The 26,941-nt window shown below is 58.3% G+C and overlaps 1 protein-coding gene across 1 annotated transcript in view; it reads right to left on the bottom strand.

The window, feature by feature from the left end:
* Positions 1 to 1,161: 1,161 nt before the first annotated feature.
* Positions 1,162 to 26,941, bottom strand: part of CACNA1I (calcium voltage-gated channel subunit alpha1 I) — a 111,728-nt gene continuing 85,948 nt past the window's right edge. The window contains exons 20-36 of the mRNA XM_081590202.1: positions 26,598 to 26,782; positions 26,027 to 26,153; positions 24,309 to 24,434; positions 22,862 to 22,951; positions 21,054 to 21,246; positions 20,296 to 20,447; positions 18,892 to 19,001; positions 18,160 to 18,293; positions 17,308 to 17,378; positions 13,926 to 14,004; positions 13,097 to 13,218; positions 12,297 to 12,641; positions 11,895 to 12,041; positions 10,802 to 10,924; positions 8,518 to 8,683; positions 6,782 to 6,978; positions 1,162 to 5,520 (exon numbers count right to left, since the gene is read on the bottom strand). Of these exons, the coding sequence (XP_081446328.1) occupies positions 4,837 to 5,520; positions 6,782 to 6,978; positions 8,518 to 8,683; positions 10,802 to 10,924; positions 11,895 to 12,041; positions 12,297 to 12,641; positions 13,097 to 13,218; positions 13,926 to 14,004; positions 17,308 to 17,378; positions 18,160 to 18,293; positions 18,892 to 19,001; positions 20,296 to 20,447; positions 21,054 to 21,246; positions 22,862 to 22,951; positions 24,309 to 24,434; positions 26,027 to 26,153; positions 26,598 to 26,782 (3,051 nt within the window). The 3' untranslated portion in view covers positions 1,162 to 4,836. The remainder of the gene's footprint in view (positions 5,521 to 6,781; positions 6,979 to 8,517; positions 8,684 to 10,801; positions 10,925 to 11,894; positions 12,042 to 12,296; positions 12,642 to 13,096; positions 13,219 to 13,925; positions 14,005 to 17,307; positions 17,379 to 18,159; positions 18,294 to 18,891; positions 19,002 to 20,295; positions 20,448 to 21,053; positions 21,247 to 22,861; positions 22,952 to 24,308; positions 24,435 to 26,026; positions 26,154 to 26,597; positions 26,783 to 26,941) is intronic.

Genomic DNA, 26,941 nt, shown 5'->3' with positions numbered 1-26,941 from the left:
GTGGTTCTCCTCGACAATTTCTCCCTTTCTTGCTCTCAAACCATGATGCCGGTGGGTCACCCCCATCCCTGGATCCCAGAGACCTGGCCAATCAGAGCATGGCATGTACCCCAGTCAACCTATGAGATTTCATGAACTTTGCCAGACTGTCAGGGAGAGACGCTCTCCTTCATCTGGGGGTGGGCAGATAGGCCCCAAGCCTGGGCTGCTGGTGGCCACTCAGAGAGGAAGGAGACAAACTCAGAAGGAAGCAGAGCCAAGAGGGAGAGAGAGACTTCGTCCTAACAACATAGTTGGAGCCCCTGATCCAACTGCATCTGAAGGTGACTCTACCTCTGGACTTTTTAGCTACTTGAGCCGCTAAGTTACTTTCATCTTATTTCTCTTTTCTCCCTGCCTTCCTTTCCTCTCTTCCAGCTTTTTCTTTCAAGTTCATTTGAGTTGGATTTTTGTCCTTTGTGAACTGTGGTATTGGAGAAGCCTCTTGAGAGTCCCTTGGACAGCAAGGAGATCCAACCAGTCCATCCTAAAGGAGATCAGTCCTGAGTATTCATGGGAAGAACTGATGCTGAAGCTGAAACTCCAATCCTTTGGCCACCTGATGCGAAGAACTGACTCATTGGAAAAGACTCTGATGCTGGGAAAGATTGAAGGCAGGAGGAGAAGGGGACAACAGAGGATGAGATGGTTGGATGGCATCACCGACTCAATGGACATGAGTTTGGGTAAACTCCGGGAGTTGGCGATGGACAGGGAGGCCTGGCATGCTGCCGTCCACGTGGTGGCAAAGAGTTGGACACAACTGAGCAACTGAACTGAACTGAAATGAACCAAAAGAGTCCTGAAAATACCCACAGTATGACTTTAGGTAACAGTGCCAGGTAAGTAGATGACTACTCTCTTGTTACTCTTTCACCCGGGTCCAGCATCTTCACTACAGAGCCAGGTTCTGCCTCCTCCCCAGCCCAGCAGCCCCCGACTCACACCCCAGCCAGGAGAGGCCCCTTCCATGGGTGTCTCTAGGTCCCGGACACCCCAGGCCCCACAGCCTGGGCATGATAAACACATCACCACCACCACGCCCACCCCCACACCAGGAAATCCCCCAGTTCAACACCAACGCCACTAGGGAAAGAACAGCCCAGACACACAGAAAAATTCTGAAATAGGCTTCAGGTTTTATTCAAAACAACACTGGTGGCAGCGGCCACTTGGTTTCTCTACCCCAGGCCATCTGGGCCAGTAGGTACCAGCGCCATCAGCAACTAGGAAGGAAGTTTATTCACACCATAGAAACTGTACAGCGACTGGGAGTGCGATAGTCACAGCAGCAGGGCTGGGTGGAGGGCTTCCAGGAGGAGGCGGCCTCTGTCTCCTCCTCAAACCCTGGCTCAGCCCAGGCTCCGCCAGGAACACTGATTATTGCACAAAGACAAAAAGAGTATGTGTATCTGGGCTAAACATCAGTTTCTAAGACCCCAAGCCCTTACACAGCGCAGCAAAGGGGGCCAGAGGTGGCCCTGGAAACAGAAAGCTCCAGTGGGAAGATTTGGGGCGGTGGGGAGGAAGACAGGCAGACAGGCTGATACTGTGCACATTTGGTCCACTTTTAGGGGGCTGCCTGGTACAGGAGAAGGCCTGGCAGGAGACAGGAAAAGGGTTTGGCCGGGGCAGGCCATGTCCCATCTGGTCTTGGGTCCCTTTGTATAGGTGTTGAGGTGCCTGCCAGCCACCATCCTGCAGAGATCTGCAAACACACAGCTTGCGGTGTCCAGCACCAGGGTCCCCACTCTCCTCAGGGCCAGGCCACGTGGATTAGGGTAGGTTTGTGCTTTTGTGATGGACAGGCCACAGGATCGGGGAGGGCAGAGGGGCTAATCACCCAACCCTTAGCCATTTGGGCTTGTCCTGGCCGGCCAATCACAGCTTCCCCGGTCCCCTATCACCTGTAACTCCCAGGAACAAGATCAAGTGCCTGGGTTCGGCATTTGAGGCCCTCCAGGAACCAGCCCATCTCTCACGACTCCTTCAGGCAAAGCTTCTATCTTCCATGTTCAGCTCTATCCACCTCCAGACACATCCTGCTCTGACCAGATCTCCCACCATCACTCAGGTGATCACTCTTCCCGACGTGTCTGCTGTTCTGAGGTCACACAGATCCCGATAAAAGGATGGCTTTATGTCAGACACACCCAAGACGTGTTCCCTGCCCAGCCACTGATAACCCGGTGACACCAGGAAAGTCACTTCCCTGGTCTGTGCGTGGAGCAGCAGTACACGGGGCTCAGGGCCCCCAATGACACCTGAGCCCAGAAAATGGAAGCTGCTGACCGGTGTCAGATACCATCCCCTTGAACCCCAACTCACCCTCCACACGGTCCTCCCAGATCCCACAGGCCATCTTCCAGCCCCTGGCACACACGTCCCTCCAGGAACACGCTGCCAGGCACAGCTACTGTGTGTGCAGCCTCCCCTCCACCTCGATTGCTGGGGCCAAGCGTGGCTCATGGAGGGAGAGTGAGGCAGACCCCGGCAGGCTACCCGCGCCCTTTTCTTCCCCAGACAAGCAAGCACCCCCGTGATGAAACCATCAGCATGGCCAGGGCAGCCAGTGCAAGGCTCTCTGGAGCAAGCAGCTCAGGACTACGGCCCAGCCTCTGCCTCCAGCCAATGGGCCCCTGGGGGGCAGGAGGGGACATGACCCCAGGCCCAGCCAACCTCTCCCCTGGAGGCTGCTGCCTGGGAGAGTGCAGAGCGTTTGGGCACCGCCTGTGTGTCCTCACACCGACCCCTCAAAGAGGACTACCCACCATCGCTCTTTCGGGTGAGGACAGGGAGGCTCCAGAGGCTCAGGGGCAAGTCCAGGACTGACCACCCAGATGGCCCAACTCCCCCTTACTGCCAACAGAGAGGCCCGCAGCCCGGCTGTGACTTTCTGAATCCACCTGCTTTGAAACACAGGGTCCCTGTTTCACACTCCAGGTACTCGGGGGCTGGCTGCCCAAGGCGCCCCAGCCTCTTTGCTGCCTGGGCTCTGAGGGTCCTGGGGTGGCCCCTTCACCCCCTGGGGTGGACCTTGGCTTCCTCAGGTGTGAAGTGGACCAAACAACCCTTCCCCCTACCAGCTCTTGCGGAAAGGCTTTGCAGGCCACGTTACCTCCTCCCCTTGCACAATGCCCAGACCCCAGGGGTCCCTCTGCCACCCAGAAGACCCAGGGCCTGTCAAGAAGACCTTTCTCCTGAACCCATCAGCCCAGCCCAAAGCCAAGCTCTTTAAGGTCAGGGTTTGGGAACAAGGTCAAGGGCCCCTTGGCGGGGCCAGCTGAAGCCTTTGAGAGGCTCTCACACTGGCAGAGGGCCTGGTTATTGCTGAAGCCTGGTGAGTCCCCAGCTTTCAGCCTTTGCCACCCCACAACCTCTGCATGTCTGCAGATCACTGCATCACCATGTCCCAGCCTTCTTCCTCAAAATGACTTCAAGTCCATTCACTGCTCAAAACCCAGCCTTGATCTGAGCACTATGTCTGTGACGTCATGGGTCCAATGTACTGGGGTTTTTTTCTAATAAATACTGAAATAAATGCACAACTATTCAAATAAATACCCGTCTGGGAACCCATTTGAGAAGTACTGCAGCTTTGGGAAAGCTGGGGAGGGAGATGAAACAGAGACCCAGAGGCAGGCAGCAGGGAGAGAGAATGTGGGGATGTGGGTCTCCAGGTGCCAGGCGGGCGTGGGAAGGCGCAGGGGCCAGGGCTGATCCCGAGGCCCAGGCAGGTACCCCCACCCCTACTTAGGGTCCTGTCAGATCTGTTTTACCCTGAACTCCATGGAGGATGGGGGAGCAGGGAGCAGGGTTGGTCAGGGGACAGGGAGTGGGGGGTTGTGTACAACCTCCAGGAATGGCCGTGGCTCAGGGTCCACCCCGGGGTGGGGGTAAAAGGCAATAAGTAACCGGCCACTGATTGTCAGAACCCAGGAGCCCCTGGGGGCAGCCGGACCAGCACAGACCAGGAGGGTTCCCTTGACCTCCAAACATCTCATCTACTTAATTCCTCCACTGTCCCTCTCCTTCCTGCAGCCCTGATGCTCTCAGCTCCTTGGGGGCAAAAGCCCTGGAACCTCACCTAAAGCAGAGCGCGCATCCCCACCCTGCCCAGTCGTGGAGCCACCTTCCACCCCCACCCCTGTCCTAAAAGTAATACCAGGACTTACCCCTGGTTTTTCTAAAGAAAGACATCTAACTGGTTGACTAAGAGAGTTTGTGTACTCTGGGGCATCTATGAAGGACTGTCACAACAACTAGACGGTCAGGAACAAGACAGACACCCCATGTGGAGGGGTGGGATCTTAGCAGCGTTTCTTCTTTAAAGGAAAAAAAAATGCACCCTGAATTCCACCTCTTCTTCTGGGCCTGTCTCCCCGGCCACGGTGGGGACCCTCGGAGGCCTGAGAGCCCTCTCCAAGCCACTCTCAACCCGGGAGGGAGACACCAGAAATTCCAGCCGCCAGTGCCCCGGGAGTGGGCCCCCACCGGCTATGCTCAACTTTAGCACTTTCTGGGAGTCATAAGCTCTCGGTAGAAAAAATAAATAAATATATATGTCTGTCTCTCTCTATGTATATGCATATGTATACACGTATACGCACGGGCAGGACCACAGCTGGGCCCTTCTGAGCCTCGGCCACTGGGCGGGGGGACCCTGCTCCTCCCGCCCCGACGGCGGCGCCCCCGGCGCGGCGCCCAGGTCCAGTTCGTGGACTGGACGAAGTATTGCTGTCTGCCCCTGGCTCCTGAGGTAAAGAAAGGTGAGACGGGGCGGGCGGGCGGCGGCCCTCATCTCCTCCCTTGGCTCGCGGCGTCCCCGGACGGAGGCTCCCCCGGCGGCGGCGGCGGCGGTGGCTGCGGCTCGGGCGCCTCGGGGTCCCGGGGGGCGGCTGGCTCGGCCGGGCGCGGCGGGTCCTTGCAGCGATCGGCGGCGGCCCAGGAGGGGCTGCGGGCCAGGCCGCGGGGCCCGGGGGCGGCGGGGGCGGCGGCGGCGGCGCGGGGGCGGCCGGGCCCGGCGGCCAGGCTGCTGGCGCTGCTGAAGCGGCGCGCGGGCGGGAGGCCGGGCGGCGGGGGCGGCGGCCCGAAGAGGGAGGTGAGCGAGAGGCTGCTGAGGGTCTCTGAGTGCTCGCTGCCCGCGCCCCCGCCACCCCCGCTGGCCCGGCCGCCCGCGCCCTCCTCGTCCGAGGGGTCCATGGAGTCGTGCCGCGTGCAGCCCGGACTAGTGGAGCCCCCGCTGCTGTGGCTGCGCTGGTGCGCCCGCAGCCCGCGCAGGCTGAACGGGCCCCGGCCCCGCGAGCTCGGGCGGCAGCGCGCGGCGGGCGACTGGCCAGCGCGGGGCCCCGGGACGGACGCGGGCGGCCCCAGCCCTCGCCGCGGGCTGTCGCTCAGGGTCAGGCTGTCCTCCAGCGTGGTCTGCAGGCTGCCCGCCGAGCTGCTGCGGCTGACCTCCAGCGACGTGTCGCTCCCCGTGGCCTGCAGGGAGGGCCACAGGGGATGGGGGGCCGCCGGGTGTTCCCCTCCCCCGAGGGGCACACGCCCAGCCCCTCCGACCCCTCAGCAACACACCGGGCCTGGCGAGGCTTTCCAGCTGTCTGAGCTGCAAGGTGGCCTTCCTGGTGGTCCCTGCAGTAGCCTCCGACCGGGCCCCACCCCACCCCACTGCCTGGTCCTCAGGGTGGGACCAGCGTCATCCTTCTCAGACCTCAGTCAGACCCTGGCACCCAGCAGAGGGGGATCTGAGTTCACTGGGAGGAAAAGCCCTTGGACCTCACCCCATCCCTCTGGGACCTCCCTCCTCGATAACTCACCTGGCTCCTCCCACCCCACCCCGCACCCCCACCCCCACCTCTGCCTGGAAAGCTCTTCCCTGATACACACCTGCGTCACCCCTCACTGCCCTCCCAGTCCCTCCACCTGAACTGTCAGCACCCCACTGACCCACCAATTCCCCCCCACCCCCCGGCAGCATTCTCCCTGGCCCACATCACTGCCAAACAGACTATACTTTCCATGCATTTATTCTGATCATCTCTCCTGGCACATCCCTGCAGCACACTAAACGGTAAACCCTGGGAGGCAGGGGTTTTTCACCCCTGCGGCTGGCTGTAGCCTGGCAGGTAGCTGCGGTCAACAATCACTGGGCGAACAAGTAACTGCAAGAGCCCTGGGCTGACTATGCCTCCTGCACTGTGCCTCTCCCTGAGACCTGGTCCCCAACCCCCGGCCCCGCTCCCTCCCACCCCCACCCCCACCCCCAGACCAGGGATGTCAGGTCTGCAGACCCTTCTGCTCTGTGCTCTGGGCCCTGAGGGGTGCCCGGGTGGTAGCCCTGGCCAAGTCAATACAGGTGGCCCAGCAGACCGAGACCTCCATTCCTAGCAATCACATCCCAACCCCCTCAGTGCCCCACCCCCTACACCCTGCAATGACTCCAATGCCCCCTCCTTCCTGTCCCCTCAAGCTAGAGCCCATGTTTTCCTTCAGGGGCCCCAATCTGGGCCCTCCCCACACTCTACTGTCCCCAGATGCCCTAGGACCCCGCCCTGTCCACTTCATCAGCCTCTAGTGCCACCAGTCTCAGCACTATGCCCCACTTTTCCAAGTGTCCCTGGCAGGCACCACCCTGCCTGGTGCCTTTAGTTGGGCCCCATTCCCTCCTCCCTCACCTTGGATTTCAAGATCCCCCTCGCATGTCCCCTGACAGGAGAGCTCTCAGAGCTGGGAGGGATCGTACCTGTCGAAGGAGGGTGCAGTTGACACTCGGCGACCGCAGGGAGGCCCAGGAGCCCTGCAGGGCGATCTTGGGGAGGGTCCCGGCCCCGGTCCCCTTCTCCTGCCCTTCCTGGCTGGCGGCCACGGCAGGGTGGAAGAACTCCGCCGGCATGGGCAGGAGTGGGCTGGAGGCATCTGGGGAGAAGGGGCTCGGGGGCGCTGCTGGGGAGGGAGGAGAGGGGCAGGGGAGCAGGCTCAGGCTGGCGGGCCCCTGAGGGTGGGCTGGCAGGAAGGGCCCTCCTGACAAATTGGCTGTGACTGCACAGGCGAGGCTCCCTCTCTGAGCCTCGGAGTTCATCGTGAGAGCAAGAGAGAAACATCGAGCCTGCCTGTGAGTCCTGGGAGGATGGGCACTGGCAGTGGCAGTTTCTGGAGCCAAGCAGATCCAGGCTCAAGACCCCCTAGGTTCCTTCCTCTTTAAATGGGGACTAGCTGCCCACCTTGAGGAGTGGAGACATGGCTGTAAGAGCAAGAGGCAGCTATGGAGCTCAAGCCCCATGAACAGCAGTGCTCACTAAGACACTCACTCCCCAGCCCTGACACCCTCGGGGCCTGGCCAGGCCTGGGGGCCCTCCCCTCCAAGGACAGCACACAGGTGGGCACCAGGCTGGACAGCAGAGCAGACAGAGTGCTGGGGAAGGAGAGGGGCAAAGAGAAGGTGAGGTGGAAATGAGAGCAGGGGCAGTTCTGCGGGTGGGGGGCAGCAACTTCTGCCCATGGTCCCCTCAATGCCTTCCAGGATGAGGATGGAAGCTTGAATGTCCCCAGGTAAGGGGGATTCCTCATCTATGTCATCTTATTTATGGAAAAATGCTAATGAAAGGTTAGGTAAAGATGATGGGATTTTGTCTGATCAGAATGGCTCTTTGGTCCTGTGCCCTAACTTCTGATTCAGAAGGTCTGGGGTCTTGGCACCTCAGCCATCATGTCCAGTCCAGAGGCCATCAGCTTTAGGAAGGTCCTTGGAAGAGTCACTCCACCTTTAGCTCCTGGAAGGTGCTCAAGGCCAAGCCTCCTCCCAGAAGAGTACGTGGGGTGGGCTCAGGATCTCGGGGCCCCTCTTCTGATGAATTCATCTTTCTGCTCCCCTTCCCCAGCCAGTGCTATGAAGACAGATCCCATCACCTTCCAGAGGAACTGGAGGTGAAGGTGAACCTGTGATGGACCAGTCAACTGAGTCCTCTGTCCTCACGCCCTGAGCCCAGCCACAAGCCCAAAGTGCAGACAGAGGATGCTGAGGGTAGGGCTTTGTACGAGAGAGCAATTAATGACCACAGGCTCTCTGCTATTCAGCATCACCTTGTGTGATGATCTTGTGGGATAAACACCTCTCAAATTCAGCTCTAGAAAAACGCTTCAATAATTAGGCAGCTTGCCTTCTGCTTGATGAGAGCTATGTGTGCCAACCTGTTTCCTTTTTCACCACAGCTCCTAGGACACTCGGCGTGAATCATCCGCTAGCCCAGATTTTTGGTATAATTATGATCTCATCTCTCTGTATTATTTGGCTCCTGGTCTTTTGTCATTGTTCTATCAGGCCTGAGATTCCTATCTTTTACTGTCAATTAACCATCTGGTTCTTTCTGGACTCAATGTAATAGTCTAGGCAAAATTACTAAGGAAAAATCTCAGCCAGCTCCCTTCGAAGCCAACACCCGAGATCAGGGCCATGGGAGCTGGCGGGGCTCCCACCCTCACCTTGGCTGCTCTCGTGTTTCAGCCAGGACCGGACGGGGTTGAACGGGATGGCCTCCATCTCGCACAGGAAGGTCTCCGGACCCGACGAGACGGCCGTGTTGGGTAAGGGGAAGAAGCATTCGCCCAGGTCCCCTACCCGCATGGGCTCAGGCGGGTCAGGCTCACCCTACAGGAAAAGGGAGGTGGAAGGGGCAGGATGGTGGAGCGGGAACAGCCTGCCACAGCTGCCTTCATGCCCCTGCTCTACACCCCTTTGCTTCGCTGCTCTCACTGCCTGGGATGACCTTCTCCTCACCTCCTCCACCTGGCCAGCAATCATCATCTTCCAAAACTTCCTGGAGGTGAAAGGGCCCCACCTCCAGGAAGCCCTCTCTGATGTCCCAGGCAGGTAGCAATTTCCCTACTCACTCCCTTTGTGACCCTGAGACTCCTGAGGGTCTTCTTTGTCTCCGTAGCCAAGTGCCTGGCACAGACCCTGGCCAGTAAAAAGGCCAAGCCTAGGCTGGTGAAGGCACCAGAAGATAGACCAAGCAGCTTCAAAGCCTCCTTGTGAGCGTGACTCTGGGCAGGTCTCTTCCCGTGGCTAAGCCTCAGTTTCCACATCCATAAATGAGAGAGTAACCACTCCTGGCAACCAGCTCTCCTTCCTGGCACTCCCTGAGCCCTGCCCTTCTTCAACCCTGCAGCCCAAGGTGACCTCTGAACAGTATGCACCTCAAAAGTTGCCCCAATGCCCCCTCCAAGGTATATGAGCCCTCTATGAACCATTCTTTGAGTCCTAATAAAATAGCACCCATCTAACACCCACCAGCGGAGAAGGCACTGGCACCCCACTCCAGTACTCTTGCTTGGAAAATCCCATGGACGGAGGAGCCTGGTAGGCTGCAGTCCATGGGGTTGCTAAGAGTTGGACACGACTGAGCAACTTCACTTTCACTTTTCCCTTTCATGCACTGGAGAAGGAAATGGCAACCCACTCCAGTGTTCTTGCCTGGAGAATCCCGGGGACTGCGGAGCCTGGTGAGCTGATGTCTATGGGGTCGCACAGAGTCGGACACGACTGAAGCGACTTAGCAGCAGCAACACCCACCAGACCCTAGACTGTGCATCCCAACATCCTGTGCGGGAAAACAGTGCAGGGGTGCAGGAGATCCAGGAAGGGGCTGGGTGCGGTCGGGGGCAGGGGCTGTCAGCTGTCAGAAAGGGGACAGAGGGGGCCGGGAAGATCCACTCCCCCGATTCCCACCTTCCTGGAGCTGATGGAGGACAGCCCTGGGGGGCAGTGTTGCCAAATCCAGGCTGCCCCAGGGGCCAAGGGGACAGAGACTCTCTTAGGGGAGGCCCATCTGCGTACCAACCTCAGGCCAGGGGCTCTCGCACCTCCCCCAGCCTGGGCAAGCACGACTAGAATGCCTTGGAGCAGTTAAGCCCGATTACTGGGACCACACATAACTAGAGAGTCTGTGTGCTGCAACAAAAGACCACACACGATGCAGTGAAGATCCTGAATGCCACAAGTAAGACCCAAGTGTCCGACTCCTTGCCACCCCAAGGACTGTAGCCCACCAGGCTCCTCCATCCGTGGAATTCTCCGGGCAAGAACACTGGAGTGGGTTGCTATTTCCTTCTCCAGGGGATCTTCCCAACCCGGGGATTGAACCTGGGTGTGGCGCATTGCAGGCAGACTGTTTACCATCTGAGTCACCAGGGAATCCAAGTAAAGAAATAAATACTTAAACAACAACAACAACAACTCAGCCTTGAGGTCACAAGCCTGGTGGCAGACCTTTCCTCCCTGAGTCTGCAGGATCAACAGAGCAGCCCTTTCAGCCCTCCTGGCCTCCCTCAGGCTGATCGCCTCGAGGGCAGAGGTTGGGGACCATGAGCTGTGCTGGGGGACGGACACACTGAGTGCAGACAGAATGGCACACAGTAGGTGCCTGCACCTGTTTTGACTCTTCAGCCTCCCGGTCCCCCAGTAAAGTTTGCCCACCAGGGATAACTCCCATTAAATGGAGCAAAAATATCCAAAGCTACAGTGAGTGGCCAGGGCCACTTGGATGCTGTGACTGGAACCTTGGGTGGGCTTGTTGCTCTGTGACTTCAGGTAAATCACTCCACCTCTCTGTCCCCAACCCTCATCTGATCAAGAGGAGATGAGGGCCCAGCACACAGTGGGTGCCACTTAAATGGTGCACCAGGAAGGGGCAGTGTCCCAGCATGGCAGGCAGAAGCCAGGCTGCAAGTTCAGATCCGCCTGCCCGGGAGCCCACTGGGTGCTCACCTTGCCATCCCTGGGGCCAATGGGGCAGGCTGCAGGGTCCTCCAGACTCAGGTCATCGCCAAGCAGGATGGACGAGGACCTGTCTGAGTTCAGGGAGAAGGCCTCCGTCTCGGCCAGCTGCACCTACAGGGAGAGGGGGCCACCTCGGTTCACCCCTGGGGCTGTGGTGGGGCAGGCTGGTCCTCCAGAGAGACACAGGGCAGCGGTCAGAGAGGGCAGAGATTTGAGCACAGATGGCATGTCCATCCTGTGCAGGGACCCAGCCTGGGCTAGGGGATGGGAGATGACCTGAGGATGTCACAGACGGCAGAGTGCCAGGCCTGGGCTGGGCCAGCGGGTAGGTGAACTGCTGAGAGCTGTGAACCAAAGCTGGCCCACTTGCCCCCAGACCAAGTGCCCTTGAAGGCCACTGGGTCTGACTCACCTGTGGCCCTGTGCAGGCTGCCCTCATGGGCTGGGGGTGCTTGTGAGCCCCTAGGACCTTGGGGAATCTGAAGTCACTTCAAGCTAAAGCGGATCCCTGGGGGCTGGACACTCCTAGGGAGGTGCTCAGGGCCCCACGTCACTAGGGAGAGGGGTCAGGGCCCGCCTGAGTCTTCACAAGACAGGCCAAGGCCATGGATGCCCTGCGGTGCCCATCAGGGAAACCCCACCTGGGGAGGGCGGAGCTAGGGGCCCCGGGAAGAGGCTCCGGGGGGCTCAGGCCTTGAGCTCCGGGACGATGGCCCTGAGTGACCCCTTGACATCACAAAAAAGGCACACTGCACCAGAGGGGATGCCTGGGCTTCCTGCTGGCACCCGCAGCTCACCACCACGGTGGGTAGCCGCGCTTTCTGAGCACCTGCTGTGTACAGGCCCAGAGTGGGGCCTCGCAGGTCCTGAGGCCACACCACAGGCCTGCACCAAGCAGAGGAACAGGCCAGGCTGGGCTCGGGGAGGAGGCTCGTCCATCACAGCCCCCGGACCAGCCTTGATCCAGTAGGCCCTGGCGGGCCTCCACCCAGAGCGGCTTGCCCCTCGGGCTGGCCCTCCACCAGGACTGGAGCCACCCCCAACCCCGAGGCCCCAGCTCCCTTAGGGGTGCTGCCGTTACCTCCTGCTTGTCGTGGTGACACTTCTCGCAGCCGGCCGGCGAGGAGTAGTGGTGGAAGATGGACCCAGACAGGTTATCGATGATGGTCAGCTCCCCCTCCAAGGAGTCCTTGATGATTAAAGAGACGCTGTCCAGCCACAGGTTCTCCTAGGCGGACGGGGACGGGGTGGGGACAGGTGGGATTATCGGCCGGCTCGGGATGGCCAGGTGGGCGGGCACAGGCTGCCTTCCTGGTTCTCCGCCCGTGGCCTGGGCCCGACCCCGCATCACAGGGTCGCCCCTGAAACGGAGCTGAGCGAGTGGGGCCCGGCACAACCGAGCTCTCTGCCCGAGCCCCCCCGCCAAGCCCAGCTGCCCTCCCAGCCCTCAGCGACCCCGCTGCCCTCTCCGGGCCCCGCCCACCTGGGCTGGCGAGTAACAACTTCGGCGCAGGCGGCCCTCGGGGTCACCCTCGCCGCCCGCCCCTCCTGGCCCGTGAGCGGGCGCGGGCGCCCCCAGGGAGCCGGCGGGTGGCCGCGGGCTGGGGCTCAGGCCGTGGGCCATCTCCAGCTCCAGCTCGGCGTCCATCTCGGCATCCTCCTGGGCCTCCTTGTTGCTGTCGTCCAGGTGCTTCATGAGCACGGCCACCACCACGTTGATGAGCACGAACTGGGCCGTGAGCACGAAGCTGACGAAGTACAGCGGCGACACGAACTGCAGGCTGCTCAGGCAGCTGCGCTCGTCGTGGGTGCAGTCCCGCAGTGTGTCCTGCACCGGGGATGGGGGCGGGGCGGGGAGGTAGTGGTGAGGCCCCGGGGGGTCTGGGGCACAGGCCTCATCTGTGTCCTCCTGAGGCCCCTCTTCACGCAGTCCGGGCTGAACTGCAGGCCAGAGCCAGGGAACCTGTGCTGGGTGATGGGCAGTGAAGCCCAAGCTGAGGGCCCGGCACCCAGAGCAGTGGTGCCTGGAATCCCTGGCCTCGGGCCTCCAGCCCTCCTCTGGCCCTGGACAGAGTCCTGTCCCCTAGAATCTGAGCCCTGATCCCAGAGCAACATTCAAGGGCAGACAGGAAACCCGCTCTGGCCTCATGTCCACCTTGCTGTGCCCCAGGGCCATGGGCAGGTCCCCCTGCATCTCTGCCCTGCATACCCTTCCTTGTGCGACGGGCTGCTGGGCAGGCAGAACCTAGCCTGACTCTCCCTCCCCTGCCCACCCACGTGTACCTTCATGATCCCGTTCCAGTTGTCACCAGTGGAGACCTGGAAGAGCGTGAGGAAGGCCATGCCAAAGTTCTCGAAGGTGGCGTGCCGGCTCATGCCCTCACAAGGGTTCTCGTCGTTGCAGACTGGAAGGAGAGTGGAGTCCACCTGGCCTGCTGCAGAGTCCCCTGCAGGGCCTGCCCCATGCTGCTGCCTCTCAGCCTCATCTCAGACAACCTCAGCGGTGCGTGCCCAGCCCACAGATGGAGACACTGAGGCTCAGGGAGGTGGCACGCAGGTGGAGACTCAAACTCAGGTGAGCCTGGCTCCTTCTTTTACCCAGGTATCAATTTCTGAGACAGAAGCTGGGCTAAGGTAGGTAAGGGCTCATGCCCAGGGGGGCCCAGCTTTCTGGAGCCAGCCCTATGTAGGGCTGCCTGGATGTGGGCTGCATTGCACTCAGTCTTTGCCCTGTCCACTCTGCCTACTGGAGTGGCACTGACTGGGGATGGGCACTGGGAGGTGGGACTGGAAGGGGCATCCCTGAGAGGTCAGACAGCTAGGGGGGGCTCCAACTGGGGGGTCCACTGCACAGGTATGGGAGTGCCCATGGACCCAGGCAAGCATCTCTCCAAAGCCTCTGTTCACACTGGGAGGGGGATGTGGATGGCTGAGGGTCACCCATCCATCCCCCAAAGGCTTGCTGTGGGACCATTTCCCCATCACAGAGACCGTGACATGACAGTCTGTTCCGGGGAGTGTGTCTCAGGCCTCCCCACCCTGCCGGGACCCTCCCTCCACTACCAGACCTGTTCCACAGCCCATCCCCCAGGCCGGCTTCAGCATCACGCACCCAGCTTCCCGAAGAGCTCCACTCCCAGGGCGGCGTAGATGAAGAAGAGCAGCATGAAGAGGAGGCCCAGGTTGCCCACCTGTGGGGACAGGAGGTGGGGCTGGGCAAGGTCCAGGGCGGGGGCACAGCAGGCTCCAGGCAAAGGGCCAGCCTGAGGGTCAGGGCAGGCTCTGTGTCTGTGTCTGCCACACCCGCCCCATCTCCTGGAGGGCCGGCTGGGTCCAGCACAGATAATAATATAACACATGTGAAGCCCTTACTGGCGGCCCCTGTGGCTCAGTGGTAAAGGATCCGCCTGCAACGCAGGAGCCATAGGAGACGTGGGTTCGATCTCTGGGTCAGGAACATCCCCTGGTTAGGAGAAGGCAACCCACTCCAGTACTCTTGCCTGGATAATCCCATGGATAGAGGAGCCTGGCGAGCTACAGTCCATGGGGTTGCAGAGTCGGACACGACTTAAGTGACTGAGCATGAAGCCCTTCCTATGAGCAGTCCGATTTCGAGCATTCCTTAGTCATGGCTCCACACAGTGATCTATGGACTCTCTTTTACCCTCATTCTTCAGGTGATGAAACAGATGTCCTGAGAGGTGAAGTACTTGCCCAGGACCACATCGCTAGTAGTGGCAGGACTGGGGTCAAGCCTAGCAGGCTGGCCCCAGGGTCTCTGCACACAGCTGCCACACCTATGTGTGGTCAGTACTATCCCATGGATGAATGGAGAGAGGGAAAAAAGGAAGTTACATCAGTAATGCTACCTCCTTCATGAAGCCTGCCTGGATTCCTTCAGACAGATGGGGATTCAGTCTTACAGCGTGAGCGTAACTGGTGTGTCCCTGTCACTGTCTCTGACAGTCTGGGAAGTCCTAGAGAGCAGGGACATGGCTGGAGTAATTCAGATCTGCTTCCTCGGGCCAGCACAAGCCCTGGCCCCAGAAAGGCGTGAACACAGGAATCATGCAAGATGGGGCCCTCCAGAAGCCTCCTGCAAACCCAGCCACCTCCCTCCCTCAGCTCAGCTGGGAGAAAAACATCAGATTCCAAACCTATTTCAAATCTATCTATAGGCTAGAGACCACCTTTAACTCGTGTTATGGGTAAGATAAGGCTCCAACATGTTCTTGCCCTAGAAAGGAAGTGTCTCCGAGAACCCTCAGAAGACCTGCATGAATGGAATCTGAGGATGTTCCTGTTAATTGCTGAAAAGTAAACCGTGTTAATCACAGGCTCCTAATGTTTCTCTACTGCAGACAAGGGTTTTCTTCTGAGCTGCACCACAATCACACCAATAGTGTCTAATTAAATGATGCTGGTTTATTAATGAGACAAGCCCTCACTGAGCACCTCTGAGGCCAGGTGTGAGGCCCCAAATGCTGGGGTCCAGCCCTGTGGACCCCTCCCAGACTGACCACCCAACTCCAGACTCCAGCCACACAGAGAACAGACCTCATTTGCATATTCTGTTTTCTCTGCTGGGAAGACCTTCTCTCTGCCTTTGCCTAGAAAATGCCTACTCCCCAACCCTCAATACCCGGATCAGGGGTCACCTCCTCTGAGAAGCCTTCCCTGATGCCTCCTCTCTCTGTGTGCCTGAGACAAAGCCTGGAAGGAAAGGACTGAGGTTTTGTTTTCATGTGACTTTACATAGAACCAAGGAAATGTCTAGGATCAGCTAATAGATTTTGAGGGGTAAGCCCCTCACCCCAATACCACATGGTTCCAGGCACACACATCTCTTAATGTAGTTGTAATTACTATCACAAGTCTCCTACTTGAAGCTGGGACCTCCTAGGCATCTCCATGTGCCCTATGCCAACGTAGGGTTAGGATGCCCAGGGGTCAGAACAAGGGGAAAGGGAGAGGGGAAAGGGCCAGGAGACCAGGCAGACTGGGGGCACACACTTGCCACCCCCACTCCTGATCTTAGCAGACTCTTCCATGGTGCTTCTTATGATCCAGTGCTTTACAAGCTTTAACTATTTTAAACCTCACAACAACCCTTTGAGGTAAGAACTGCTACCACCACAACCTCCCACCCCCTCCCCCCGATTTCACAGGCAAGAAAAATAAAGGCACCTCATCCCCAGGCTCTCACAGGGTACTAGGCTTTGACCATAGGTTCCCTGGTAGCTCAGATGGTAAAGAATCTGCCTGAAATACCCGAATTTGATCCCTGGGTTGGGAAGATCCCCTGGAGAAGGGAATGACTACCCACTCCAGTATTCTTGCCTGGAGAATTCCATGGACACAGGAGCCTGGTGGGCTACAATCCATGGGGTCACGAAGAGTCAGACATGAATGAGTGACTAACACTTTGACTTTCAGGGAAGCTTGAGTCTGGTCTCCAACCCATTTACTATCTGCCCAGAACTCACCCCCATCTCCCATGTGACAAATTCCTCCAAAGGGATTTCATGTCAGTAAAGACCACGGCTCTCTGAATGAAAGCCCTTGCTTTCCATCCAGACATGCTGTCTGCTGTGTCGCTTTCCCTTTGCAACGAGGCTGCCAGGAAGCTCACACCAAACTCGAGAACGGAACTCAATATCTTCAGCCCAGGTGCCTGAGAGAATTTGCTTTCACGTTCCCTGGGCTGTTAATCTTTCATCCTCATCTTTAGCATGCTGTATCTGTGCCTTTTACCTTAAGACACCTAAAGTTCCTTAAGACTAGATGAGTCATAGTGAATACATGAATGTATATGAGGCTCACCTCAGAGCGAGGTGAGGCTGCACTGAGGGGAGGGAGAAGAGGAGCCATCAGTCGCTGGGACCGCGGGGGAGGAGGAGCCGGGACTGCAGAGTTCCCAGGAGAACAGAAGATGCACCCTCTGTGGCCCCGACCCTATCTCCCTTCCCCTCACCAATGGTGGGGGGCGCTTTCCTACCTTCCCAGGGTCCCCACCCCCAGGTCAGGGTCTCATGCTGTCCCCTCCTAGAATGTCATACCTGTCACCTCTCTATCCACGTCACCACCTCTTACCAAGCCACCCTACAAGGTCAAGCTCAAAGTGCCTTACGGCTTCTCTGATTCCCCCATGTGCAGGCCTCTCCTCACACTGCCCTGAGACCTCTGTCATCCTCCTAGACTCCTAGGGGCAGAGCCTGGGTCCTCAGCGGCCAGCCCAAGGAAGGGCTGGGTACAGAGCAGGCAGGTGGGGGAGGGGTGGGGGGAGGGGGCAAACGCTCAGAAAAGAACAGAACGAAGAAGTAGATGGGACTCCACCCATCTCTCACGCACTGAGCTCACAATTGCTTCTCTGAAGGCAGGACTCTGCCTTGGCTCCAGGTAGAGCTGGAGAGAAGGGAAGTCACAGCCCACGCCCCCCAGGGGGCCCAGCGTGGCACTGATGGCGGCCAGGCTGGGGGAGGGGCGGCTCTTACCTGGGGCAGAGCTTGCACCACGGTGTCCAGCAGGGCCCGCATCCCCGTGGCCATCTTCAGCAGCTTCAGCACTGTGGACAACACCCAACCCGGCCCACTCAGCCCAGGCCAGTGGTGACAGGCCTGTGCGTGTGTGTGCGTGTGAATGCAGTAGAGTGAGAAAGTGGAGGAGCGTGCATGAGATGCCGCACTACAATCCCCTGGGTGCAGATGAATGGGGCTTGGGGTGGTGCACAAAAACATGTTCGCCCGGGTGAGTGTCGGAGTAAAAACGCCCGAGAGGAGGAGGGCAGGCACAAGGGAGCAGAGGGGTATCAAGCGTGTGAGTGAGCACGTAATTCACCGTGACGAGGCCACAGTGACCAGCGCGTGAGTGCCCCTGGGTCTCTCCCTTCCTCTCTGGCTGGAGAGGCCCCAGGGTGACTGCTGAGTTTCTCCACCGGACCCCTCACCACCTTAGAATCTGGGGGCAACGGGCGGGGCAGATAGAAAGGTGAGGCCAGAGGCACGAGGTGTTTTGAAACAAGTATAAGGACAGCCTTGGGGCGAAAAGAAGGCTTCTGGGAGAAGAAAGAGGGTTTCAAGGACAGGGTGTCCCAGCCAGTGCTGGAGAAAGGCTGGTGAAGACCCAGTGTCTTCTTGGCTGTACTGGGTTCCTTTCAACCCAACCTGAGACTGGACCACACTGGGCAGGGTGTTATATGGAGGGGGCATGCCAGGGTGCAGTACAGAGCTGTCAGGACGAGGGCACACAGAATGGGGGTGTTGAGTGTGTGTCAGGGATGGGCTCCTGTTCCCCCTGCTCAGCAGGTGGCCCATCCTACCCCATCCCCTCCCCCACCTGACCCTCACCCCGGGCGATGCGTAAGACTCGCATGATGCGGATGATGGTGGGGTTGATGGGCAGTGCCGCGTTGATCTCAATCTCCTCCAGCGTGATGCCCATGACTGAGAGCAATACGATGGCCAGGTCCAGCTGGTTCCACCTGTGCGGCCGGGCACAGGAGGGCGGGAGTGAGATGCAGGGCAAGACGCACTTGAGTTTAGATACACTCCAGCTGGGAGGAGTTTCCCAGCCCTCCACCCTCCTGCCGTGGCCCACAGGGATCCCTAACAGCCCCTCCAGATCCCAGTGGCTCCAGCTCCCTCGCTGCCCCCCACCCCGCCGCCCCAACCCCACCACAGCCTCTATCCCTCAAGCAAGAGGCTGACCAGGCTAAAGGAACATCTGAGGAGGAATGGGTTCTGACTCCTAGGTCTGAATCTTGAGCCAGCTGCTCCCTCTGTGTGGCCTTGGGCTAGTCCATCAACCTCTCTGAGCTCCACTTGTTCCCTCTGAAAAGAAGGACTTGCATGAGGTATGCCCTGCTCTACCTGTGGGGTATGGAGGACCCATGAGAGGGGTTCGGCAGAATGCCCTGGACCCGTCAGGGCTGAAGGCAGCACCTGGGATCAATGGCCATCACTCCTCAGACTCATTGGTTCCCCTCCTCCAGCTGCTCCAAGTTTCCCTTGGGATCAGGACTGCTTTTCCCCTCCTGCAGTGCACTCTCCGCTGCCTCAGCCCAGCCCAGTTTTGCTCACCGGTCCTTGAAGAAGCGTCTCAGACCAAATGCCACCAGCTTCAGCACAGCCTCCAGCACAAAGACAGTGGTGAACATGTAGTTGCAGTACTTGAGGGCTGTCTCCAGAGACTGCAGGAGCAACAAAGAGAAGCATGATCCAGGCCCCATGACCTGTCTGCCACCTTTACTCCAGTCAGAAAAATCTCTGCCTTGTAAGGGGAGAATTTACTCCATTCACACTTAATGCAATGATTTACATATCTGCTTTTACTCTTCCCACCTTACTTAATGTGCACTATTTATTTTAGATTGCTGTTTCCTTTTCCTTATTTCTGCTGGAATGGTCCAATTGCCACTCAGTGGAGGCAGTATGGGGTAATGGTTAAGGTAGTGGTTAAGAACGAGACCACTTATTAATCGATTTGAATTCAGACTCAGCACTTATTTCTTGTTTGTAGCCTTGGTAAGTCACTTGACCTCTTTAGGACTTAGTTTTCCAGTCTATGAATTGAGGATGATAATAGCACCCACCTCAGAAAGCTGCTATCAAAATTAAATGAGGTAATAGTCCAAGACCAGACAGAATAAATACTTGGTTAATATGAACTTATTATTATTTCATTTCTTCATGTTAATTTAGAAGTTCTACCATTACTGTTGCATTCCATCAATGGTTGCCTTCCTTTAGCCTGTACTCATTGTATTTCTCTCCTACCATTTAAAAAAAAGTACCGATTCCTCATCTGGAGGCTCTGCTTTCCCCTCTTCCCCTACTCCAGTAAGTCTTCTCAGAGACTTGCCCCTACATAACACACCTCTCATGTCCCTCATGCACACTGCCTGCAACCAGCTGGGGACCGGTTACCTCTCCTACCCCCATGTTCACCCTCAATGGTCCTGCCCCTCTGCCAGGATCAGTAGTAGTGGAGTAGTATGCCCAGTAGTAGTGGAGCCAGGTGGCAAACCAAAGTTCCAGTCCCACCTCTGCTCAATGGTTGAATGACTTGGGCAGCATATTTTATGTCTCTGAACCTCAGTTTCTTTATCTACAAAATTTGGAGAAAGCCCACCACACACACACATTAAGGTTGCTGCAAGGATTAGAGAGTTAATATCTGTAGTGTGTCCTGCAAAGAGTCCCAGTGAACACACTACAGCTATAGTCACCCATGTTCAAGGCTGGGCTGGAATGTCACCCCCAACCCCACTCCCACCCCATCCCACCCCACTCACCAGGATCTTCCCCTGGAAAGGAGTGACCTCTCCCTCTCACTCATCCATCCTACCAGGCTCTGAGCTTCTTAAGCACAGGACCCTGTGTAGGACCTGCTCAGACCCTGGCCCGCCCATCCCTGGCGTGGGGTCCAGCTGAGGACCTGACCCCGCCATGTGTCCTCGGGCCAGGGGCCAGGCTGGGGCTCACCGTGGGCTGGTTGTAGTGCTCCAGGGACATGGTGACCACATTGAGGCAGATGATGAAGGTGATGAAGATGTCCAGGTAGTGGCTGGTGCACATGGAGTGGATGAGCAGCCTCGTGGGACAGTAGGTAGCATAGTAGGGCAACCGCTGGGCTTCTGCAGGGGTGCGGGGTGGGTGGCACAGACCACAGAGGGTTGGGGCAGAGGTGGGGGCAGAGCACATGGAGGAAGAGGTGGAGGGGAGGGAGGAGGCGAGGGGGAGAGATCAGGTCTACCCCAGGCCCTGGGAGTCAGCTAGGTCCACCCCACCCAGCCAGGGCACCTCAAGGAAAAGGGGTTAGAATGTGAGGCAGAGTGGCAAAGAGGGACCCTGATTGTCCTCATCCACCCCAAATGTGCCCATTCAGGGGCTCTGGGTCTGCTGGGGGCAGTATAGGGGTCCCACGGCTCAGGGCCGGGCATCCAGGCTCTGTCTCTGCCTTCTGCCTGGACTGAGCTGCAGGGCCTCGTTCGGGTGGGCATTGGGGTCACCATCAGACTCTGGATGGACACCGATGACAGAGGTCAGGTCAGGCAGACGCTGGGGAAGGGCAAGGCCAGGGGCACAGAGACCTCTGTTCCCTCTCAGTCCAGAGGCCCCGTGGCTGGGGTCAGGCCCAGGCCTCCTCACAGCAGCGGACAGAGGAGCCCTGGGGCCAGGCGGCGGGCAGAGGAGCCCTGGGGCCAGGTGGCTGTCCCCCTCCCCACAGGTCCCCCACTCACTCCGGCGCTTCTTCTCCAGCCGCCGCAGCCGCTTCTCCTCTCGCCGCCGCGCCTCCTCGGCCTCCTGATGCTGCCGGCACTTGTGGAAGTTCTCCACCACGACACCCACGAACATGTTGAGCACGAAGAAGCTGACGATGAGCAGGAAGGAGATGAAGTAGAGCAGCATCCAGGGGTTGTGGTTGGGCACGGGCTGCGGGGACCAGACGGGGCTGAGGGAGGCTGGCCGGGCACCACGGAGCCCACTGCAGGGGGTGCCCTCCCTCACCAAGCCTCCATGCAGGGGGGGCACTGGTAACAGCCTCCTGGGCAACTGGGAGATGTGAAGGAGGTGAAGGTAGGACGTGCCCACTTTGCCTGGCACAAGGATGGTGCTCAGCAAAGACAGTGCCCCCTTCCCTGCCATCTGTCTTCTTCCTCTACCCACCATCTATTCATCCACCCACCGACCCATCCATTCATCCACTCATTCATCCATTTACCTATCCATCATTCACTCATCCATTTACCCATCCATCCACTGATTCATCCATTTACCCATCCATTACCCACTCATTCATCCATTTACCCATCCATCACCTACTCATTCATCCATTTACCCATCCATCACCCACTCATTCATCCATTTACCCATTCATCCACTCATTCATACATTCACTCATTCATCCATTTACTCATCCATCCACTTATTCATCCATTTACCCATCTATCCAGTTATTCATCCATGTGCTCATCATCCATCTATTCATCCAACCATTCATTCATTTATTCATTCATCTAGCAACAAACCAAGAAACAAAGCAGCCAGCAGAGGAGTGATCATAGACCTGATGGTGTGTGTGTGTGTGTGTGTGTGCGCGCGCGTGCATCTGTGTGTGTCCAAGCGTGTGTTAGTGGGGGTGGCAGGCAGGAAGAGTGTACAGACAAAGAAGTGGAAGGTGATGTCACCACGTGTTCTCATTCCTCCACTTCCCCAACCTCCACCCCTACATCCACTCCAGAGCTGTCCAGGGTGAGGCCAAGAGCCCGAGGGGGCCTACAGGCCTAGGGGCATCCTCAGCTCCAATGCCCTCACTGAGTGGGTCCTGTCATGACCTAGAGCATCTCCCTGCTCCTTCTTCCAGTGACTCCCATAACCAGGACACTGCTGACCCTGGTCAGCCATGTCTCTTGCCTAAAGCCCCTGCCTAGCCCCTGAGGGAACCCCTGCTCTCAGAGGGATCTTGGAGGTGAGGGCTCAGACCCAGCCTCCTCTCTGACCCCTTCCACCCTCCCACTCCCAAATCCATCCTCACCAGGCAGCCCCGGGAGGCTCCCACAAGCTCACCTCACTGTTACGCCTTCACTGATGCCCACTGCCCTCCACTCCAGCCCCAGCTGTGCACCTAGGCCTTCCTGACCTTCCTGACCTTCCTGCCCTGCTTACCTCCTCCACCTGCCTCCTGCCACTCTCCTTCCACCTCCTACCCCCGGCCCTGGCCTCATGACTCCCTGAGCCTGTCACTGTCCCACCCAGGCATGCACCTGCTGTCCTCGCAGCTGGCCCGGCCCCGGGCCTCCTCTTACTCTTGCTTCTCCACTCATGGGCTCTGCAGCCCTCTGGGCAGAGCCAGCTCACAGCGCTCTCCCTGCAGAGAGTAGGCTTGCAGAAGCAAACGGAGCACAGCCTTAATGGGGAGGGTGCAGGCCAGGACAGGGAGAGGTGGGTATGGCTGACAGTGGGAGACACCGGCTTCAGACCTTGGGGGCCCCAAAGACACCGTGTCCCTCCCCTGCTGCCCGGGCAGATCCGGCCCGGCTGTACCCACCTGCTGGTCCACCGCAACAGCGTCCAGTCCATTGTACATAATGTTCACCCAGCCGTCCTTGGAGGCCAGCACGAAGAGGGACATGAGGGCCTGGAAGACATGGGAGGAAGGGGGACGGGGAAGGGGCATGGGCAGCTCAGGCTGCATCTGCTCCCTCAGAGGTACAGAGAGGCCTTCTCTGAGTCCAGGGCAGAGCTGCGTCCTTGACTGACAGACCTTTTCTGAGGACACACCGTCTGCCTGCCGTGTGCCCCACAGGCATGGCTGCAGGAGAACGGGCACTGGACTGGGAGTCCTGGGCTCCAGTCTCAGCTCTGAAATTAACCAGGCAAAAAATTCATGACATCTTTTCCCCTCACCCACAGAATAGCGCTAACCCTTCAGGGCCTGCCTGCCACGTTGGCTGAGAGGATCAGCGGAGACTTTAAACTGGAAGGTTCCTGAAAACATGAGGGGCCCTGCCTCTAGCACCTGAAACAGGAGCTCTCGAGAGAAATCAGGACCAGCTCAAGTTCTGCCACTCACTGGCTGTGTGTCTTGGGGCAGGTTCCTTCATGTCTCTGGGCCCCAACTTCTTTGTAAATGGAAATATTTACCCTCACTAATGATATTAGAAACAGAGGTGATCCCCAGGGGATACCCAGCCAAGGCTTCTATATGGACAGCAGGCCAAAGCATCCATGGGAGAGGTCTCCTGCTCTGTACTGGCCCCTCTGTCCTATCCATCCAGGCCTCAGACCCTTCCTCTTTGTTTCCCAGAGGGAATGGTGCTGAGGACTGCCTGGAAAGGGCTCAGGCCCAGGAGTGGGACAGGGGACAAAAAGGGAGCCCTCTCTACCAGGGAGGCACACGAAGTCCTTACAGCTCAAGGGGCAAATGTCCCCATGAGCCCTTAGATCACAGAGGTCTGAAGTGCAGAGAGCCTAGGGACCTTGGAGTCACAGACCTGCTATCACTGCTTCCATTTACAGATGAAGACACTGAAGCACAGAGAGGGACAGAACTGGCCTGAGGGCACACAGCTGCTAAGAGGTCCAAGAAGGGATCTAAGCATGGCCTGGAACCTCCCACGGAGGTTCTGTGGGGACCTACTCAGGAGTCTAAGGTCATCAGCCTGCCATTAAGCAGATTTTCCAAAATGGGAAAGGGCTGGGTGGGGGAAGGGTACCAGGAACCAATGTCCACTAAAGCATTTACTAAATGCCAAGCACCTGCCAGACACTCTGTAATCAGGGTCCCTAAGCCTCACACTATCTATGAAGGGAGTTCTACCCCTACCCATTCTGCAGAAAAGAAAATCAAGGCTTGAAAAGCAGAAGCCCTGGCAGGGGAGGACTGGAGCCTGGTCTGTACTCCTGTTGGCACTGAAGAGGGCTGTTGGCACTGAAGAGCTGTCACCCCTACCCATCTTGGGTGGGTCAGGTCAAGAGCAAGAGGGGGTGCTCACCTGGCCCAGATTGTCGAAGTTGTATTTGTGATGGACCCAGCGGTAGTTGGCAGCCACGCAGTCAGAGCGGTTGGTGATGTTGCGGGTGTCTACACCCAGACAGTGGTAGAACTTGCCCTTGAAGAGCTGGGGGTAGAGACACAGGGCTAGTGATCATCTTGCCACTGCTCCCAGGGGGTGGTGGTGTGTGGGGTGCAATTGGGGTGCAAGTCAGAATAGGGACCTGCCCCTCCAGGGGCACGTGCTCTGTGCATGCCTGAGCCAACCCACTCCACCCTACCTGCTCTCCAAGTCCTCCAGCATGAGGCAGGGCTACGCTCATCCCATCTCACAGGTGAGAAAACTGAGACCCCGTGATGTTAGGTTAATTTCCCAAAGTCATTTCAGGTTCAGGAAGTGGCAGAGCCAAAGTTCACTGCCTGGTCTGATTCCCACCTCTTTCACAGACCCCAGAGATCAGACCCCAGTATGCACACTGGGGATTCAGTCAGGGACTCCACACAAGAAATTTGCCTGTACATCTCCAAGGGAAAGACAGAGAGAAGCAAGGGTACCCTCTCTAGAGACCCAAGCTCTCTCCATGTCAACTGACTGGAAGGGGCAGATCCACTGTCTCCACGAAGCCCTTCCTGCCCAGGCAGCCACGCTGTGATCTCTCAGTGACCCTGAAGGACAGGGCTCCTCCAAAGCTATAGCCTGGAACACAGGACCAGGTGGGGAGCCTGGGGGCCTCAGAACAGGGCTCAGACCCTCAAGAAATAGGGTCTCAGTGACAGCTCGGACCACAGAAGGCCCAGGTCATTCTGGCCACCCCCCAACATATAGTGTATGGTCTGCACCCCCTTCTCCCTGTCCAGCCCTGAAAGTGAAAGTCGCTCAGTCGTGTTCAACTCTGTGACCCCATGCACTGTATAGTCCATGGAATTTTCCAGGCCAGAATACTGGAGTGGGTAGCCTTTCCCTTCTCCAGGGGATCTTTCCCACCCAGGGATCAAACCGAGGTCTCCTGCATTGCAGGCGAATTCTTTACCAGCTGAGCCACAAGGGAAGCCCAAGAATACTGGAGTGGGTAGCCTATCCCTTCTCCAGCAGATCTTCCTGCCAGGGATCAAACCGGGGTCTCCTGCATTGCAGGTGGATTCTTTACCAACTGAGCTATGAGGGAAACCCTATCCTATTCCCAGACTGGGCTCCAAACCAAAATCTGAGTCAGCTCAAGGCCCTCCCTGGGTCGGAGACTCTCCATGGTGCCCACCCCAGTGAAACCAAGCTGCCCTTCCAGCCTTCCAGGTCTCGCCCCTCTTGGTCCAGCTCACCTCTCCATGCCAGTTGTAGCTCCAGAACTCTCTCCACCAGTGCTCTGCTTGTCCCCACTCCCCATGTGTCCATCTGCCCCTGACATACATTGCCCCCACTGTGACCTGCCCAAACCACTTGTCTTTCAAAGTCCAGTGAAAAGGCCACCTCCTTCCCCATTGTCCCCAGCCCAGCCCTGTGTTCCTGCCTCCCTTGGCCCCTGTGATCCCATTTACCCCGCCTGCTCTGCGCTCAGCCCTTTGGGCCCTGTCTGCCTCCCTGCCTGGAATGGGAGCTTGCTGCTGGCATGGCTGCTCCACCAGGGCATCTGGCACAAAGTCCTGAGAGCTGGGAAGGAACGTGGAGCCTATTCCTCAACTACAGAGTCCAGCCTACTGCCGGCGCAGTCTGGGGCCCCTCACCTGCACCCCCAGGATGCCGAAGATGATGAAGAAGGCGCAACAGATGAGGACGATGTTGCCGATGGGCTTTAGGGAGGAGATGAGTGTCTCCACCACCAGCTTCAGGCCAGGTGCTCGGCTGATGACACTGCAGACAGGGAGGGGCCAAGGATACCATGAGCCATCAGCCAGGCCTGGGACAGCCCCTACTAGGCCAGAGCCATCAGAGCAGAGGCCCCCAGGCCACAGATTATATGCACAGCAAGACACAGTGCTTTTACCTCAATCCCTTGGGATACATACTGCACCCTCTTCTAGATACTAGAGGCCCAGAGATGGCAGTGAGTCCCCCAAGGACACACAGAGAGTGGGTAGCAGCCCTAGAGGCCACCTTCAGCCCCTGCCTTCCAGCACCTGCTGCAGGCCCCGCCCCCAGGAGCAGGGCCCACAGCCCAGGGTTCAGATGATGCTCGTCACACGCTACAGAGGACCTCGTAGGTGCGGAAGGGGTGAGTGAAGGTTCCACTTAGACCCTAGGAGATCCCTCGGGCAGTGCAGGGATTCCCCATCCGTGGGGTTGGGGAGTCCTCACCGCAGGGGTCGTAGGGTGCGCAGGAGCCGCAGGACCCGGAGGACGCCCAGGATCTTGGCTCCCCCAGCCGAGGCCACTGACACCACAATGTCAATGATTGACACGAAAACGAGGAAGCCGTCCAGTACGTTCCAGCTACTGCGCAGGTAAGCCTGCTCCCCGAAGTACAGGCCCAGCGAGACCACCTGGGGGCGAGGCGATGGGCGGGGTCAGGTAGGTATCCAGGAGCAGGTGGGCGGGAGTGGATGCGTCCACTGCCACCCCTCCGAAGGCAGGCTACAGGTGTCCCCTTATCCAAGGAGCCGCTCCCTGAAGCACAGGCCCATGAATGCCCGGTTCCCTTC

Source organism: Giraffa tippelskirchi, chromosome 4, assembly GCF_054371585.1.
Source record: "Giraffa tippelskirchi isolate mGirTip1 chromosome 4, T2T-mGirTip1v1.2.pri, whole genome shotgun sequence".
Taxonomy (NCBI): Eukaryota; Metazoa; Chordata; class Mammalia; order Artiodactyla; family Giraffidae; genus Giraffa; species Giraffa tippelskirchi.
This window is presented reverse-complemented; position numbering and strand designations above follow the sequence as displayed.